The sequence below is a fragment of the Mustela nigripes genome, chromosome 3, assembly GCF_022355385.1.
Source record: "Mustela nigripes isolate SB6536 chromosome 3, MUSNIG.SB6536, whole genome shotgun sequence".
Lineage (NCBI taxonomy): Eukaryota > Metazoa > Chordata > Mammalia > Carnivora > Mustelidae > Mustela > Mustela nigripes.
Window position 1 is genome coordinate 11,072,052 of NC_081559.1, and position 18,417 is coordinate 11,090,468.

Sequence of the window (18,417 nt, forward strand, 5' to 3'; positions counted from 1 at the left end):
TGTGCGGTATTTTCTAAAGGCTGAGAAACTAGTAAGGAGATAAAAGGTAATATTTTATACTTCATAACTCTACTCTCCTAAATGAGAAGTTGGCCTTAAAAAAAAAAAAAGAATTACAGTTTTAACTTGTCACATAACAATGTGTTGTATAGTATGATCTCGATTAGGACATAAACATGCATGTCCATATCCACGCACACACTACGCATTAGTAGGATTCTACAACGTGAATAGTAACTGTGCAATGTCGAATTACAGGTGATTCATGTTTTCACCTTTATACTTTTCTTCATTTTCTAAATTTTTAAAAATGGGGATGCTATTACTTAGTTAATCATAAAATAGAGGTTATTTCTTTAAAAAAGAAATATGTACAACCAAATTGTGCTTGGCACATTTTTAAGAAACGCAAAAGCAAAGATGACTCTGGTAACCCTTGACCAAATGCAGGAAACATGTTAACATACACACTGAATGTCATTAAAAACTCCAAAAGCAAAGAGCAATAAAGCAATAAAAGAAACAAACCAGATACTACACCCATGGTTTTTCTTTATGTAAACTTGTGTCTTTCCTTTGTTTTGGCTTTATTTTCAAAGGACCTGCCATGAAGAGCTGCATATTTGAAATCATTCAGCCTGTTAAGCAAATGAGACCATTATAAGGAGAGATTTTATGATAGGGAAAAAAATTCCTAAAATCTAAGTTTGTAATCTGCATCTAAAGCAAAGTAGCCTTCTCCTTAGGAACACAATCTATCAAGTCAGTAGAAATATGGAACACTTTTTTTTTTTTTTTGATAGAAACTAAGTGATAAGGAAGGAATAAAGGTCGGTACACAGAATCTACTTAATCCTAATGTACATGAACCACAGAACATACTGAACCCCAGTCACGACGGTGAACACAGCTTCTATGGGGAATGGCTTTCAGAATTGTGTCCTGAAGGCCAGAGGCTCATCTTCCCCAGCTGCAGGGGGATCATGATGATGGCTCCCTAACTCCGTGCGGGATTCCAGGGCTAGCTCCTGCAGCTCGTGGGACTAGCAAAGTGTGTGTGGCAGGGAGGGGAAATGCAAGGTCTTTAAATCTTGGTGGGGAGAAGGACATGCTGGTCACCTCATCAGAGAGCTCCCTGGGTCCCTGTTTGTTTCCAGATGACTCCGTCGGCCGCTGGCCTTGTCACCACCAGCATCTGAGAGATCTCACAGCCAGGTCACGCATCTCTCCTTGCAGTGCAGTAGCCTTCCCCTGCTGTCTTCATGCAGAAAGCAACCCCTCCTCACCATCACCAAAAAAAGGGGAAGCAAACCCAGTGCCCCTTTAAAGCTTTAGTTTGTAGGTCTTTTTTTTTTTTTTAAATGGGGACAAAGGAGGACAGAAATCGAAACAAGCCCCTCCTAGTCCTACCTCATCCATCCTCCCCCAAACACAGTAGGCAAAGGCAGTTACCTCTGCAGAGTGGTGTCTCTGAGTACACGAATAATAAAGATTTACTCTCCCTGAAAACAAAACAAAACAAAACAAAACCAGGACACCGACTTGAGATCATCACCAATATTCTATGGGCTGACGTACTACAGACTATAAAAAGGAGAAGAGGTCAGTATAAGAGGGAAACAGTGAATTTGTTTCTGGGGAGAGGAGCAGGAGGTGTCAAGGGAAAGGAATGTGGTTGGAGATGCTGGCACAGAGCACAGGGCCAGCGGGGAGGGCTGCGGCGGGCCACGGAGCTTCCCCTCTCTGGACTGCCACTTCCCAGCTCGTGCGTGATAAGCTGCAGCTGGGAAGGAAGGGGGCGAGCCACCCCGTAGAGCGTCAGAGGAACAGGGAGATGACAGGAGCTCCTGCAGCCACGCAGGCCGTGCTCCGGGGCCCTCGCTCCCTACTGGCCCGTTATAGGTAAGGGTCCTACCGAAGTTGTCAGAAAATGTCCTGTAGGATTTTAAATTATGCCTCCTACTAAGGATCCCTCCTATGAAAGTCTTATATTTCACAAAAAATAATCACTGATTACAGTGTATTCTCTCTCATGAAGACCATCAACAATGTGACCATTTTGAAGAAAGGGGAAAAAAAGATAATCCTCCGAATTCACACATAACACACGCTCATCCTAAATTGAAATGAAGGAAAAGTTAAAGGTGAAAAAAACCTCTATGCACATAGCATACCTTTTCCTGTTCCTGTTTTCTTTCCCTTCCCCTTCTTTGGCTCCTTCTCTTCATGGGAGAGAAAGGCAAGGGCAGACAGACACGTTCGAAGGAACAGGGTGATGGACCGCAACAGAGAACAAAGGAGCTGGAGCTGAGCTGGACAAAGTGGCCTACAAAGGCATCTAGATGTGACCCACACACTAAGGCAACACACACACACTCCAGTAATAAATACATTGTCACCAATGGGACCACAGACAAAACTACCCTAGGTTGTCACCTTTGCAACCCCTTTTCTGAAGCCCTCATGCCATTGTGTCCCTAGACACTACAGCCCTCAGGGATCATCTTGGCTCGCGACCTGCATCGCTCTAAATTCTTCCTTTCCTTTTTCCTTCTAACTCATTCGAAGCTTGCCTAACACACAGTTACCGGTGCTATTCTTAATAGTTGATGATAGCAATTCACACCAAAGGGTGGATAAGTTTTAATGGAGGATTTGTTTTTATTTTAAAAGAAAGGTAAAATGGAAGGGAAGGGGTTGCTGTGCATGTTTGAACTGGGCATTCAAGGTTCCAAACCTACTCCAGGTCACAAGAGTTCCTAATTTAAGGTTCTTCTAATTTCACCGCCAAGAGGAGAGAGAGCCCCCGCTAGTCTTTTGCTTCACTCCCAAGAGCTTCTGATTTCTCCAAAGAAACAGAGAGAGGGAAGAAAGAAAATGTAGGAGAGGAAGAGAGTATCTTTGTACTCCCCATCCTCACAACCCAATAAAGACAGTGTGGCCACTTCCCACCACAGCTTGGAGAAGCTAAGTACTTTGGCCAAAGTTCCACTATTAGTCACACACGGAAACACACACACACACAGAAACACACCTTATGAATATACACCAAATATGTGTGCAAGGTACCAAACTGTACAATTAATTTCATGAAATATGCTCTTTATGAAATAAATGCTGGTATGTACAAAAGGGAGTAAATATCTTATGTTAAGTTGCCTTTGAAGCTATCAGGTAAGTTCACTTTGTTAGGGGGGAACCATTTTTTAAAAATATTAACATCTGATTTGCCAATCTCATTAGCTATCTATCTTACAGTAAGGTTCCCCATTCACAAATGAGAATGAGGTCGCTGTCCCGAGGACAAAAGGTAAAAGCTTAAAGCACCTTTCCCCACTGAGGCTCCCTCTCACCCTTCCTCGTATTCATTCCCAGAACTACATTTTCCTCCGGGTTCCACAAAAGCAGGGCTCCTGAATTCTTCAGGAGGGGTCACAAATTTGGCGAGCCAAGCTCACGGCAACAGGCAGATACAGCTTTCAATCACCACCTGAATTATTCTGGGAGGCTGGAGGCATCACCATTTCCAGACGCCATGGTGCCAAGTCAACAGAAAGATCACAGGCAGTTTGAACGACGCTCGAGACGATGGGCTTCCGTTTTTCTTCCACGCTGCTTATGAAACAAGGACTGGGCAAAACTTCGATATTTACGTCAAGTCACGACGAAGGGGCAGCTTTGCAAAATCAATTGTGTAGCTTTTATACTCACTGCACATTTACCACATATGTCCTTTATTACACAGTGGAAAACCATTAAATGCACAGTAGTTTTGCCAAGTGGCAGTATGCATTTAACAGCTTTATTCGCTTAACAGCTCCAGCTCTCATTATATTCTGCCATGTGGTACATGGGATTTTATGCATTTAACAGTTTAAGAAGGCTCTATGGTGTTTTCTTTTCATGTATTTCATACTATGGTTGGACATCGTATCTTAGCAAACTGGATTTCAGTGATTTCACTGATGAGGGAGGCGTAAGAATGACCTGGAAAAATTGCTACATTGAAATTAAAAAGGGAAAAAGAGTATTTCAAATCTCTCCAAAATGCCTTGATACTCTACGCCTTCTTCTTTATCAACATCTGAAAAATGACTTAAGTAAGGTTACTGCAAAACTATAGGTAAAAAAAAAAAAGGCTAATCCTGAAATAATATAATGTGTGTAAATACAATATTTAGCTATCATTTTTAAAATGATAATTTAATTTGCATTGAAAACCTTCCTGCTTAATAGAAATACAATATTCAGTAACTCCCTTTCTTTTCAGCACACAACAGAAGATCTGTTAAGGAGATGCTGGACCATTTCACCATTTACATATGTGGGATGAAAACATTTGTCATGCAAGGCCACAGAGGAAATCAAGCTCAGAATCAAAGGACTCTCAAAATTATGCTTCAGCTAACTTTTGTTTCCTCCACCCTGCACTGGATAATTATTCATCCTCAGGATAAATAACCAAGCTCCTCACCCTAACCCCTTTTAGGATAGGGTCATAGTTATCCCTTTAAACAAACTGAGACGGATAGTGGATCCCATCAACTGTTGCTGTTTTCAGAAATAAAAAACCTAAGCATCTGCTTACCCTTTTCCCTGGAGTGTTCCATTCCCCACGATCCCAGCACTAAGAAACCGTACTGGATAAGCTTCTGTGTTTTCCTGTTATAAATTTTAGCACTCATTCTGGGACCCTCCCCCCCGCCAGATGTGTTTTCTCCTGGAAAAAACAACTGTATTCTACACATAAAAGAAACACCTGACATGGCAAGGTGTCTCTGGGGCTGGAGAAAAGAGGTTATTATAACAAAGTCAGCAGTTGCCCTGGTGGGAATACGACAGGGGATGAGACAAGATTCCAACTGGATCTCAGGAAGATGTTATTCGGTACACGCTTAGTCTCGCTCATTTATCGAGAGAGAGAGAGAGAGAGAAGGGATATATAGCCATGCTTAGAATTATGAGAGGAAGCAGTCAAGGCTGATGCTTTTTTTTTTTTTTTTTTTAAAAACTTTAAAAGAAAAAAAAAATCTGGGTTTTAACTTAGTCTCTATTTTGAACTCCAGTGGGAATAAAAGAAACCGTAGAGCAAAAGGCAGAACATGACAGGTTCCCTAGGGATTATTATTGTTATTATTATTATAGGAACAGATGTATTTTTATTGGTGGGAGGAGGAGAACGGTCTAATTCCAACCCTGGCTTTCGCTCGTTTAAAAAACCACTCACCTGACTTTTATTTGCGGCCACTTTGGCAAACAGGGCTTGAGACACCTTGGCCCTTTTCATCTCCTGTTGGATCTCGTCATAAATGGCGGCTGTGATGTTGACGTTGGCGCCGTCCACCTTAATGGGGAGGTCTGTTGTCGGTGTCGAGGTTTTGGCCTACCAAGAGACCAGGAAAATAATAATTTAAAAAGTGCTGCATTCAGCCCAGCCATCTGTGCAGAAATTATCAAAGGATTTCAGTCAGCTGATGCCAAACTGCGTTAGCTACAAAGGGACACTTCCTGTCCATTATTCTAATCAGGTTAATTGTGATTGGAAATAATTGCAGCGCATTCCTATAGCACAGGCAGAGTCCTGTCGACCCTGCTCCTTTCCTCACGGTGTCCCAGACACTGCCCAGGTAGGGAAGGCTACTCTGGGCCCCAAACTGGGAGAGATGACCTAACTGCAAAACACGCACATGCAGAACACACACGCAGTTACATTTCCCTTTCTAGAAATGGCACACCTTGGAGAAAGAGCCAATTCTTCCAGAAAAAATGAGTAAATGGGTAGAGGTCTCTAAATAATAAATTATTACTCAATTTAATGCACTCCCCTGAGTCTCTCTCATTCTTTATTAAAGCTTTACATATGTCATTCGAGTATGTATGGCTGCCCGTCATTATCATCATTATGCTACCCAGACAGTCACCTAATTTCACCTAGGAAATCAGTGGAAATGAAACAAAATTTCATTTCATAAAACTAGGCTTCAGAATGCCTTTGATGTGCCGTTTTCATTTCCTTAAACTCATATTGTGGTTTTATGTATTCTGCCGTGCTCGTTTTAATTGAATGATTTCCCATCAGCTTCGGAGACAAATGAAGGACAATATAGAAGGTGTCTGTACTTCTTGGGGTTAAGATCAACCTAAAACATTTGCGTCTCCATGATCCAGAAGACCGTCAGGAGCATTTACTCTGGTGTGTAACAAGAGGGGGCTGGGAAGCCCTCTCAGAACCCCTGACCGCAGGACTGCAAGAAAAGTCACCCCTGAGTTTTGGTTCCTGAGCACACCTGGCTGATTGGAACTAAACTGCGTATTTTTCTGTCTCCACTTACCCTAGAATCCCAAACCAATCGTTACTTTCCCTCTATGGATGCCCTGAGCTATTCTTCTACTGAATAAGCAGCACAAAGATTTCGAGAAAGACACAGCACGCAGTCTGGACACTGTAGGATATGCTCTGTATCATCTTGAGGCTGGCCTGCATGTCCCCAGGTTTCTGTGAAGGCTTTCATTCCTAACGGTGCTCACTGACTTTTGCATTCTCCTCTCTCCCTGCCTCTGACTATTTTCTAATTACCACAAAGTAATAATAACTACAATGTATGCGGTACTTTTCATTGGCTGGGTCACTCCAGAAAGTATTTTACTTTTGTTATTTCATTTAATTCTTTGAGGACCCCGGTAAGCTGGACTTTATTATTTTTATTTTACTGAGGAAGACAACTGAAAAGAAAAGAGGATACTTCACTTGCTGGAGGGACACGCAGCACCAAGTGAAGGAACCGGGATCTGAACGCAAGTATCTCGGGCTCCAGACCACAGGCTCAGGACACTGTGCTGGCCCACCTCCAAAATCTCCAGTGGTTTAGGCTGGGGGCTGTTTTAACATCTTCTTGTCTTCTAGTTTGGGGTCTTACCATAATAATCCAATTTTCTTTCTTTTTTTTTTTAAAGAAATTCCTTCTTCTGCTCAAAATTTCTAGTTAATCCACAGTTCTTTTCCTGTTAAATGCATATTTTAGCATATCAATCCTGCCTTTCTGAACTGAAATTTCTTCATTAGCCTCACTGGTTATCTCATCTTACTTGACTGGTCAAATTGTCTCTAGAAGCCTCAGGGTTAAAACAAAACCCCTCAAGGCACTATAATATCCGGCTAGGAGCTCATGCCTTGCAATCAAAATTACCAGGGTTCAAATCCCAGCTCTACCACTCAGTCATGCAACTTTACACAAATTATTTAACCCATCAAAACCTCAGTTTTCTCATCTGTAAAATGGGAATAACAACACAAAATAGTGAGGACTGAATTCATGCAAAACGCTCACAGCACCAGATAATTCAGCAAGTGCTCAATAAATGTTCACTCTTATCTTTATATTGTTTTATCATTAAGTACATGAAGAAATACTGGCTAACTCAAAGATTATAAGAAGGGACTCTTAAGGTTTAATTTAACATTCTAAATTTCTTCCATTTGTTTTAAATCAATAATAAAGTGTTGATGGGGTCTGGGAAATATTCTCCATCAACCCACGTAGGCTGCCTGGGTGTTCTAGAATGCTGCCTCCGACTAAAGGCTTCATCAGTGGATGCTCCTCTAACATCTGTTCTCACAACGAAAGCTTTACTAAGCATCTTTACTACTGAGATATGTATGTAAAGAAGTTGGAGAAAGTAGGTAATCAGAAAATGTTTTAAAAGACTTTAATAACTTCCTTTTCTCGATGTTTAAGAGAAAAAGAAGAAAGTTCCAGAGAATATACCAATGCCAGTGCCATGACTGCATTCTAAAAAATATTTTGAGAAAAAAGATTTTATATGTATTCTCAGAAATCTCAAAACTGTGAAATTAAATGATCAATTTCCCTGTTATTCTTGTCCGTAAAGGGCACTTCTACCTAGGAATTTTCTAGATGAGATTTTTCTGCTCTTCAATAAAGCAAAATATTGACCCTGATTGTTTTCCCTGGTAAAATGGTCTGACCCTGAAATCTATCAGGTCTTTGGAAAGACGTCTAAGAAATAATCTCACTAGAAAAATACTACAAAGAATAAACTACCCAGACTTGAGTTATTTTTTAACAAGTAAAAGTGACTTTCTGAGTTAGTTAAATGGCCATGAAGCATGGCTGGACTCTCTATCATGATTTATTGGGCTTCAAAAGTGGCAAAATTATTGGTGAATTTAAAAGAAGTAAATATTAGTGCAAATTAACAACTCATCCAACTCAATAGCTCAATATGTACACCCCAAGATTTAAAAAAAATAAATAAAAAGAAATAAGCTTGGTTACATTCATCCAAAGTAAGCAGTCAAGAGACTTATTTTTGATTTAACAGTAACTAAAACCCATAATTCACCAAAGACTAAAGTGTAAGTATCACAATTTGGCACTGCATGATAGAAAATGATCTTCAATTAAAAATCTATTGCAGAGCGGAAAAAAAATTATGATGTGTGAAAAAAGTGGATATACTTGAAAAAGCTCAAATATTTCTACTAGAATAAAATTCTGTTTCTATGTTGAATCAGTTCCTTGGAACCTACTAGAAAATACTCATAACACCAAAATCATAGTGTCTACGCAAAAAAGCAAAACAAAACAAAAAACAAAACAAACCAAAAAGCCAAACCCAGACAAACCTTTGGTTTCAAACTACCCATTTTTTTCTGATTTGTATAAATGTGTACCTGTTAAATATTGGTTTTGAGATAGAACTTGCAGCTATCCTAGCAACAGTGAATGAGATGGCTTTATCATAAATCCATTGACCAGTAAAAGTCTGGGGGAAATAGAAAGCAGGTTACAAATGAATGGGCTCCCATGTGAACTGGAAAGACTGCTTGGCTGACTGGAGACCCTGACCCCTTAATAAAATTAGGATCCCTGAAGCACACAGCATCTCTAGATGCACGCATTTGTAGGAAGACCAGATCAGAAGGCTTAAAAAGTGTGCAAAAAGGAGGGAAGGAGAGCTGAGTCACTGAGTTCCGCCGGGAGGATCAGCCTAGGAAGGAAAACCATGAAGGCCTACCTTCCACTGCTGTGTTCGGCACTCACTGAAGGATCCCCCAAACACTCTGATCTAGCCACTGCGTACGCAGGCTTACACCACACACAGAGTTCTCCCCCATTCTGTCTTTCTTCAGATTGCATAAAGAGGAGTTTGGACTACTCTACTTGTCCCCTGTCCCCAACCCTAACCAACATCACCCAACCCCCGCTGCCCTCCCCCACCCCCACTCAGTATCCAAATAAATATACAGTTTAAGGAAAAGCAGTGTTCTTGCTATGCAAACTCAGCCTCAACTCGAATCCCCTGGCCCCATCTTAGATAACTAAGCAGCCGTGTGGAAACATTTTGGAGCCGACCCTTCCACCCGTGCTTGTCCCTTCTATGGGGAAGAATGGTGTTTTTCTAAAGGGACAGGAACACCACAAGACACAGGAAAGGATAAACCCTATGACATGACCTGGAACAACATGATCAGTGAGTCAAGAAATCCTCAAGTTAACTCTCTCGGTTTTTGAGAGCAACCCCGTATCAGTGAAGGCAACATGTTTCCAAGGCCCAGAGGGAAAAGTCAGCGGAGCAAATATCTCACCTGAGGGGTTCGGGAGGAGCTGGGACTGCTAGAGGCTGACGAGACCATGCTCACATTGGGGTTCATGCTCCGCTCTCTCTCGTCCTGGTATATGCGATCCCGCTCCACTTCCGGCAGATTGAGGAAATTCTGCATGGCCCTCAAGTTTACTAAGAGAGACTGAGAGGCTGTCCGAGGGTCTTCTTCCTTACGCAAAATCTCAGACAACAATCCCTGATTACATGGAAGACAAAAAAACAAGAGAACAGGCCAAGTCATATCTGCAGGTGTGTGCGCGGTTGCCGGCGCCTGCCCCCCGCCCCCTTTATTTGTTCGGTGTAACCAGCTGGCGGTGATGTCAAGAACCTCGGTCTCATTGCCGAGGGTTCTCCAGCAGGGAGATTTTGTGGGAATGTGCTTGCCTTCCAGGGCTGTGCCTTATTCTGGACTGTTCTATTCTGACACTTTATCATCGCTGTAATAATCGTCAGCACACGGAGATGCTAGCTAGCAAGGTAGGCGCTCGGGAGGCTTGTGGGGCTGCAGCTACCACCAGGTGCCTCCTACAAGTATTTCAGGAACTGTTAGAACTCTCTCTGCTTGAAACTGGGAACACTTGGCAGTCCTGCTCGGCTTTACAAATCTGCCAAGTTTGGTAAATTTAGTTCCGACATTTAAACAGCATGGGAGATTTACATCGACTTAAAAAAAAAAAAAAAAAAAAAAGTTTGGCTGAATTTCTGTGTGACCGGCCACCGTTTTCAATATAGACGTTTCTCATGGCAAAAAAAAAAGACACAAAGCAAATGGCCATTACTTGTGGTAACCCTCTGAAAGCTTCCCAAACCACACATGCAATCGGTACCCTTGTAGATGTACCTGGTGGCACCCAAACCTTTTTTCCCCCCAGGAGGGGGAACAGCTGATCCCACCATTAAGGCCATGGAATTACAGTCACATCTGGTGAGGGATCAGAGCACACATCAGAGAATGCCACGTATAAGCCAAGATAATTTCTGAATCTGTGACTCATCCATATAGAAAGCTTTAAATAGGAATCTCCTGTGTTCATGTGCTCTGATGGCAGGGAACTCGCAAAGAAAAGGAAAACGCTGACGCATCTGGAGAAAAGTAGTATGCACTCAAGAAAATGGCTGGAACACAGAAGTCATTCGGGCAAAAGCTAAAACACGTCCATTCTGCACTCGTGTTAGATGATCACCCAGAGACGTCCCTTTACACTTCCAACTCAGTCCATCTCTTCTGGGAGGAGCATGAGACCAGAGTCTAGGATTATCCTTCCAGGAAGAGCTAAAACGTTCACCTCTGTATCTTGGAACACATGGGGCAACTCCAAATCGTGAAAAGTAGATGCTAAAGACAGTTCCACCGAGGGGAATGTTCATGCAAAGAAAACACTATCAGGTTTGTAAAATATGGCTGCAATATAAAAAGGTGTTGGAGGCAAGAAGAATATACAAGTTCTGGTTGGGCAGAAATCTTCAGGATAAGAGGGACAATTTTTTAAAATAAGTAATGCATTATAATGTAGTAAAGCAAATGTCACTAGAATGTGCATCACACAACGATCAGCACTCCAAGGAGGTAACCAACACTCAAAATACCATGTAAGACAATTTAGAAGGAATCGGCAAGCGGTACGCCACATGATAGTTCTGCAACATGGGTGTTACGTTGCTTTGATTAGAGAAGTCTTTGCAAATAAGAATAAAATATGCCATACAACGAAGCTAGCAGGTATGTTCATAAGCTGTGTCTGTGGGCACGCATGCCCAAAGAAAGGAAAAGGTAGGACATATATGTGAATATACCGTTATCGGTAAAATGATTGTAAGAAAATCCAGATTTCTTATCATGCTTTAAGAAGCAAGAGACGTCTGTCTTCCAGAAAATGTTATACAATCGAGGAATGGATTCTTTTTTTGATATTAAAAGTCAGTTTGGCCTTAAGTTATCCTACTTTCCACTTGCATTAAGCAACTTGAAATATTAATTATGAATTTGTCCTAAGATAAAAAAAATCTCCCAATTAATATGTAGAAGGGCAAGAGGGAAGTGGACTTAAAATCAATACCAATAAGACACTGAGACGGATGTTTTCGGAGCTTTCTTTAGTAATGAACTCTGCACAAACAGGATGAGTTGGTCCTTGGTCCCTCCTCCTCCTCCTCCTGTCCCTTTCTCTCTCTCTAGCATAAGCAACTTGAGCATTTTAATAAATCTCAGGCTATGAAATTTGGAGGAATTTTAGGGTCTGCCTAGATATATTCTTTATGCTTGTTTGACAATTATAGTTATGGTATCTCGAGGGCAAAATTTGTAAAAGTATTCTTCTGTGAAATTATTTTTGCAAGGGGAAGGAGAGATCTTAACATACAAAGTGGTGAAATAACAAAAACTATTATTATTGTTATTAACTGTTATAACTTATCATTATTGTTCAAAATAGCAAGTTTCTTCATGCCTAATCAATAAAAAAATTATTCTGAGGTCTTTTACTCGTTTCTTGTTTGGCTTGGTTGACTTTATTTTTCCCTCACACAGAAATTGTGGAGTTCCTTCCCTTAATTTTTTTTTACACGTTGGACAACCTTACAGGGAAATAAATCCATCTCTAAGAAAAATCAAGACAAAGCATCCTTGTAAACGATTTTGCTCATCAGCATCATTTCCGAAGTGAATGAGACACAATGTTTGTATTTTGAAGGCCTGGGGGAATATACTATTGCCTCTGTTTCATTTGCCTAATTGAAGATAAAGTCTCAAACCAACAAGGTGGCCAGTGCTGCCTCCATGGACTGCCCCAGAGAAGGAGAACACTGTTCTAAATTATTTACTTAAAGTCTCATCTGTGTAGCCCTGGTCCCAAAGCAGATTTTTTTTTACCTCAGACATTTTCAATAACAAGTGGCTCACTGGTGAGCACAAAAAGAGTTTTAGTTGTTTTGTTGAGTCTTTTTCATTTTGGTTATTTATATGTTCTTCACTCCTTCAACTGGAATTTTTAAAAATATAGTCCAAGTTCCACGGGCTCATGAATGTAGAGTGAGTTTATTTAGTTAGCTGAAAATCGTCACGGGGGGAAAAAAAGAATCAGAAGAAAATCTGTGGCATAATTTATAGCGCAAACCACCTTATCTAATTATCAGGGTAAGTAAATGTTTATCATATTGAAACTGTCTTGAATTGAACATGAATTAATAATGTATCTCACATAAATATTCCTAAAGCCCTTGCCACTATGTTGTCTGGCATTTTAATGACCAACCGGCCAGGCAGGAGGTGTCACTTGAACATTCCCATTCCCAGCCCGAGAATCAGAGAATGCGACATGGCACCTGGGCGCTGGGAAAAAAAGGATGTACCTTGATGAACAGAAAGGTCATGAATATTGAGAATGTGGAAATTGAGGTAAATTAATAAATTAACCAGGATATTGCTTATTACATTTTCATATCAGTAATCATATTAAAACATATTGCAAGTCTTGAGTAAAGTGGTCATTAAGAATTTTCCTCATTGTAGGCAATGGAGCCTTCTCGAGGGAAAAATTATAACAATTCCCAGCATGGTGTTAGCTGAGGTTATGTAAGACCAGGAAACATGTTGACTGCAAAGGAGTAGAGGGAGCATCTGCACAGGGAAGAAAGACACCTTGCACAATAGCTGGTGGGTTACAAGCCACTGAAAAAAGAAGCAAGTCAGGCAAAAAGAACCTCAAATTGGCCTTCTCCTTCGCCTTTTAATGGGGGATTTTGTAAGTTTTATATTATTTCCAGTACCCACAAAGAATATATGACATTGGCAGAAAATTCAATAAAAACAAAATAATTAAAAGCACAAGAGATAATATAATGCCATCTAGCTCGGGGGCTAATATAGGCTATCTCCACTGCACAAACAAAACAAAGAATTAGGGCACATTTTTAAAATGAAAAATTGATGTACTTATTACTTCTAGTATTTTTTTTTTTTTTAAGAGACACAGAAGGAGGCAGAGCGAGAAGCAGGCTCCAGATGGAGCCGGGAGCCCGAGGTAGCACTCGATCCCAGGACCCTGGGATCATGACTTGAGCTAAAGGAAGATGCTTAATTAACTGAGCCACCCAGGCGCCCTCTAGTATTTTAAATAATATTTATTTGCAACAATCTAAATGACCTCATAGTTTCTGAGTCTGCAATTTCTGTTGATGAGCTTTTTTGTTTATGGTATTATGATTTCCATATTTCCTCAACATTTTATATAGTTTGCCCCAGATTATTAGTGTGTAAAATCCATGCTGATATTGAGAAATGCTTGGGAAACATTACCACGACTGGCTCTATAAAGTTTAGTTCTAAGTTTCTGCACTAGCCCTTGAGGCCTTATCTGAAACAGGTGAGAAATTGCTTATGATGGGCCCTTAATTCTTTTTTTTTTTTTTTAAGATTTTATTTATTTGACAGAGAGAGATCACAAGTAGGCAGAGAGGCAGGCAGAGAGAGAGCGGGAAGCAGGCTCCCTGCTGAGCAGAGAGCCCGATGTGGGACTCGATCCCAGGACCCTGGGACCATGACCTGAGCCAAAGGCAGAGGCTTTAACCCACTGAGCCACCCAGGCGCCCCGGGCCCTTAATTCTTTAATGGAGCAGAAGAGAACCAGAACCTGGACTGGGTTCTAGGAATACTGAGCACAAGCCTCTCAGGCCTTCCCAAGACTGGCAGGAACAGTTGAGGTCATGACTGCCTAGATTTTAACAAGACACTCATTCTTCACATCTCCCAGACTCCTGGTAATTTTGTAGGCTCTATCTCCCAATGATTATCTAGGGAACCCCCAAACTCTAGGTACCTTTTACCAAAAAATGACAGACCAGTCTATTAATTCATTTCTTATTTATGATTTGGTATGAACCTCAGAAAGGGATGAGGATATTAGAAAGTCACAGATTCCACTGCCAAGGAATTCACTGTATGTTGGTTTATAGAAACACAACGTAGAAGTTGACATGTGTCATAAATTCCAGAGAGAATGAGTGCCGGCTCCGTTCACAAGAGAGTAGAAGTACTGCCAAGTGCAGGACTCGGGGAAAACATTCGGAAGAAGTGGAACTTAACCCGGCTGGAATCTGAAATACACATAGAACATGGATATAGCAGAGATAATGAGGAGACGAGGCCAAGGCGGAGAAGCAAGGGAGAGACAGGCCTGTGTTGAAACACTGTTAGAAACAGAAAGAGCATGACTGGTCCAGAATGCCAAGAGAAGTTTCTGTTTCTTTAAAAGCTTTAAAAAAAAAAAAAAAAGTACAAAAAACTGATAGAGCAGTAGAAGATATTTTGAAGTGAAAATACTAGAGTCCACATTAATATAATTCTGAACTACTGGAGTATACGCAAAATAACCAGCAAACATTACCCCCAAAATGAAGTGATATTAGATAATCTGTTCAGCCTTTTTGTCACCTGCAACAAATTAGGCTTTCAATATGCAAAACATCTTCCTTCCAGAAAAACAAATGATCATGATTCCATTTAATTGTAATTTAATGAGGCATAATTTATTTTTTAAAGTGATATACACCAGGTGTGTACTGAGGAAACTGGCCCAGCAAACCCCAGAGCTCCCCCTTGGAAAAAGCCTCAAGCTAGCTGGAGACTGTTTTCATTTCTGTAAATTACATTTCTGTTTGTGGCAGTTGAAGAGGGAGGTCTAAAGGGTAACTTGCAATGTCCACATATTTATGGTAACATATACCTTTAAAGTAACTCAACGAAAGAATACTCGTTTATCATATAAGCAAACAGTTCGAGAAAGCATTGAGTTCCAATCTGAACAAAGATCAATTTTAGAGAACATAAACTCCATCTCCTAATAATTTATCTTAATTATTTATTGTTAGATGTATTAACAAAGTATAAAAGCAATTTAAGGATCTTCAGAAATCAACTTACAACTTTTCAAGGATGTATGAGGTGAAACATATGTATGACGTGGTAGTGAGTCAGAAAATATAATTAGTTCATATGTCTATACTGCTTTAAACAAATGATGTCGTAACCAATAAGTAGGTTGAAAGATAAACATATCCCATTCCCTGCCCATTTCACAGATTAAAATAGAGAGAGTGGAAGGTGGAAGGGGCCTTGTCACTCATCTCGACCAATGCTTCATCCTGTCCTGAGCATGATCTGTCTTCATGCACTTCCCTTGGATTACAAAACAAACAAGCAAACAAACAAACAAACAAAAACCCTAATAGCTTCCACAGACACTCTTCCCGTCTTACTCATCATGTCTCCACTCTTCACGTTTACATGCTTTTTGTTAGCCTTACTTTTCACACACAGTTCTGAAATGTCTGGTTCCAGCTGATGGGAGAGCCAAAAACTGGTATTCTTTTGTGAAAATCAAATAATAACCAAATTCTGAGCCTGATCATACAAAGTGAGCTCTTTCTTACACCTTGGTGGTTAATGTGCAGTTATCGAAGCTATAAAATCAGCTGCATGGCTGTAGAAAGTATTGACATCTTACCATCTGAAAGCTGACCTAACAAAATTGGTCCTTTCCTAATCTCCAATCTCATTTCCTTCTAGACGCTCCTGAGAGGCATTTCCCCCCTACCCCTGCTCACGAATATAAACAGGTTTCCCTGGGTTCCATATTCATAATCTACAACCCCACTATGAAGCTAAATGCTGAAATTCATTTGTGTAATGCTGAAAATACTCACCCCCCCCTTCACCCCCCAGAGTACTGCTTAGCCATGAAGCCAGAGTACTTAGGCTGATTTGAATAAAAGGTATACAGGGCACAACAATGACAATTTGATTTTTATTATTAAAAATGATGTGTTAAATCCTTAAAGAAAATGTCGTTATTGCATTAGTTTAATAAAACCTCTCCTTATTACAATATCTCTTTATTAGGAAAGACAGCCTATGCATGTCACATTTTTGTAGGATGGGGGTGGATAGAATTGAGCATCTAAAGGGAATTAATGTACTCCGCAAATATAAATGCTATATACAAAAGTAACATTTGCAGACAAATGTTGTTGCTGTAGAAATGTGTACTGTAATGCACTAAAATGTATATATATGTATTTCTACTGCAGTTGGCAATAGTTTCTCCCTCCTTTGAACTGAGATGGCAGTAGTTCTACCTCCTATTTATGGCACTGTTAACCATCTTTCACATTGTGCTACTATAAATCCTCTTCTCCCCATCATACAGTAAATTCCTTGGGAGCAGAATCTGTACACTTTGTGCTTAGTTGGGAACATACACGAACACAGGGCTCTAAGAATGCACCGAATGCATTTTTTTTCCATTTTTCTGAACAGCCAGCAACAGACCCTGGTGGACCACATATTGCACTCGAGATCTTTTCATTCCATCGCCTCTAAACACAAAGATAATGGAAACTGAAATTTTGGGCCACGCAGACTCCACTTTAGAACAAATACTTCATGTACTCTAAATCTGCAATTTACTGAATGAAACACTTCCCTCCAAGACACCTTTCTTCCTGACATACGTAGTAAAACTTCACTTGTGCCCCCCGACACATCAGAATGCAGTAAGCACGTGACGAATGGGTACAGCAAAACCATTCGCAAAACCAAAACTGTCTGGCTCTCTTAACCGCAACCCCCTTGTCCAAGCCACTCTTGAGCACATACAAAGGAGGAACTTAGCCAAAAAGAGACTTCTGGCAACTTTCTTATTTTTACCTACCTACTCAATGCCAAGATAGATGCAATGAGATAAATGTCTCCCCTCCCCTTCTTGTCTTTAGAAAATCTTGGGTACCAGAATGGGGGGCTCTGCGCAATCTAAATCAAAATTTTTTAAACACACTAGTACCCAAGAAGCAAAAGCCAATAGAGAAATGAACAGGTTTCCTTTGAAAATATTTACCAGCGGTGTCCTCAGCTCTGGGCACATACGTGGTTTCTACTAACACCTCAAGCACCTGGCACATGACTATTGCATTCACAAAGTTCTGAGCCCTGGTTATTTCTAGTTTCTATGTGTATTGTGTGAAACAACTGTTGGCGAACTGCCCACAAAATTTACTAGCTTTGGCTACTTTGTCAAAACATTGGCAAAAATAGTGCTTTCCAAAAACAAAACAAAACAAACCAAAAACATACATTCAGTGAATATTTATATCTCAAATGTATCAAATGCATTCAGATATAAAAAGCAAAGCAGTCTGTTAATATATGAGTGGTCTCTGTCCTTCAAACAGTTGAAAAACACCTTTTCCCCTAATGAAATATTTCTGCATTAACTCCAATCACCTGCAAGGTCAAAAACATCTTTTCTCACGCCGCACAGGCAACATGTCCCAGTACTTATTACACCACGGTGGGATTACTGGTTTGAAAGCTTGTTTACCCCTCGTACCTCCTTGAAGAGGGGACTGTGTCTTTCATCTTCTGCCTTATGATAACAGAAATAATTAAGACTAAAGTGGTTGTGAATGTGAGTTCTGAGGTCAAAATTGCTGAGCTCAAAACCGGGCTTCAACTGGATAAGGATTATTTAATCTCCTGTGGCACAGTTTCCTCACCGGTAAAACTGATAGAGTAATCATACTTCCCACATAGGATTCCCTAGAGCTTGCCACTGTACTTGATACACGTGTTCAATAAATGATAGCCTCCATTATAATGCCTACCACAGGGACGCCTGGGTGGCTCAGTTGGTTGAGCAGCTGCCTTCGGCTCAGGTCATGATCCCAGCGTCCTGGGATCGAGTCCCACATTGGGCTCCTTGCTCCACAGGGAGCCTGCTTCTCTCTCTGACTCTGCCT

At 40.7% G+C, this 18,417-nt stretch overlaps 1 protein-coding gene across 1 annotated transcript in view; it reads right to left on the reverse strand.

The window, feature by feature from the left end:
- The window catches only part of SATB2 (SATB homeobox 2), a 181,492-nt gene that overhangs the window by 43,187 nt on the left and 119,888 nt on the right, over positions 1-18,417 (reverse strand). The window contains exons 8-9 of the mRNA XM_059393138.1: positions 9,611-9,823; positions 5,228-5,383 (exon numbers count right to left, since the gene is read on the reverse strand). Of these exons, the coding sequence (XP_059249121.1) occupies positions 5,228-5,383; positions 9,611-9,823 (369 nt within the window). The remainder of the gene's footprint in view (positions 1-5,227; positions 5,384-9,610; positions 9,824-18,417) is intronic.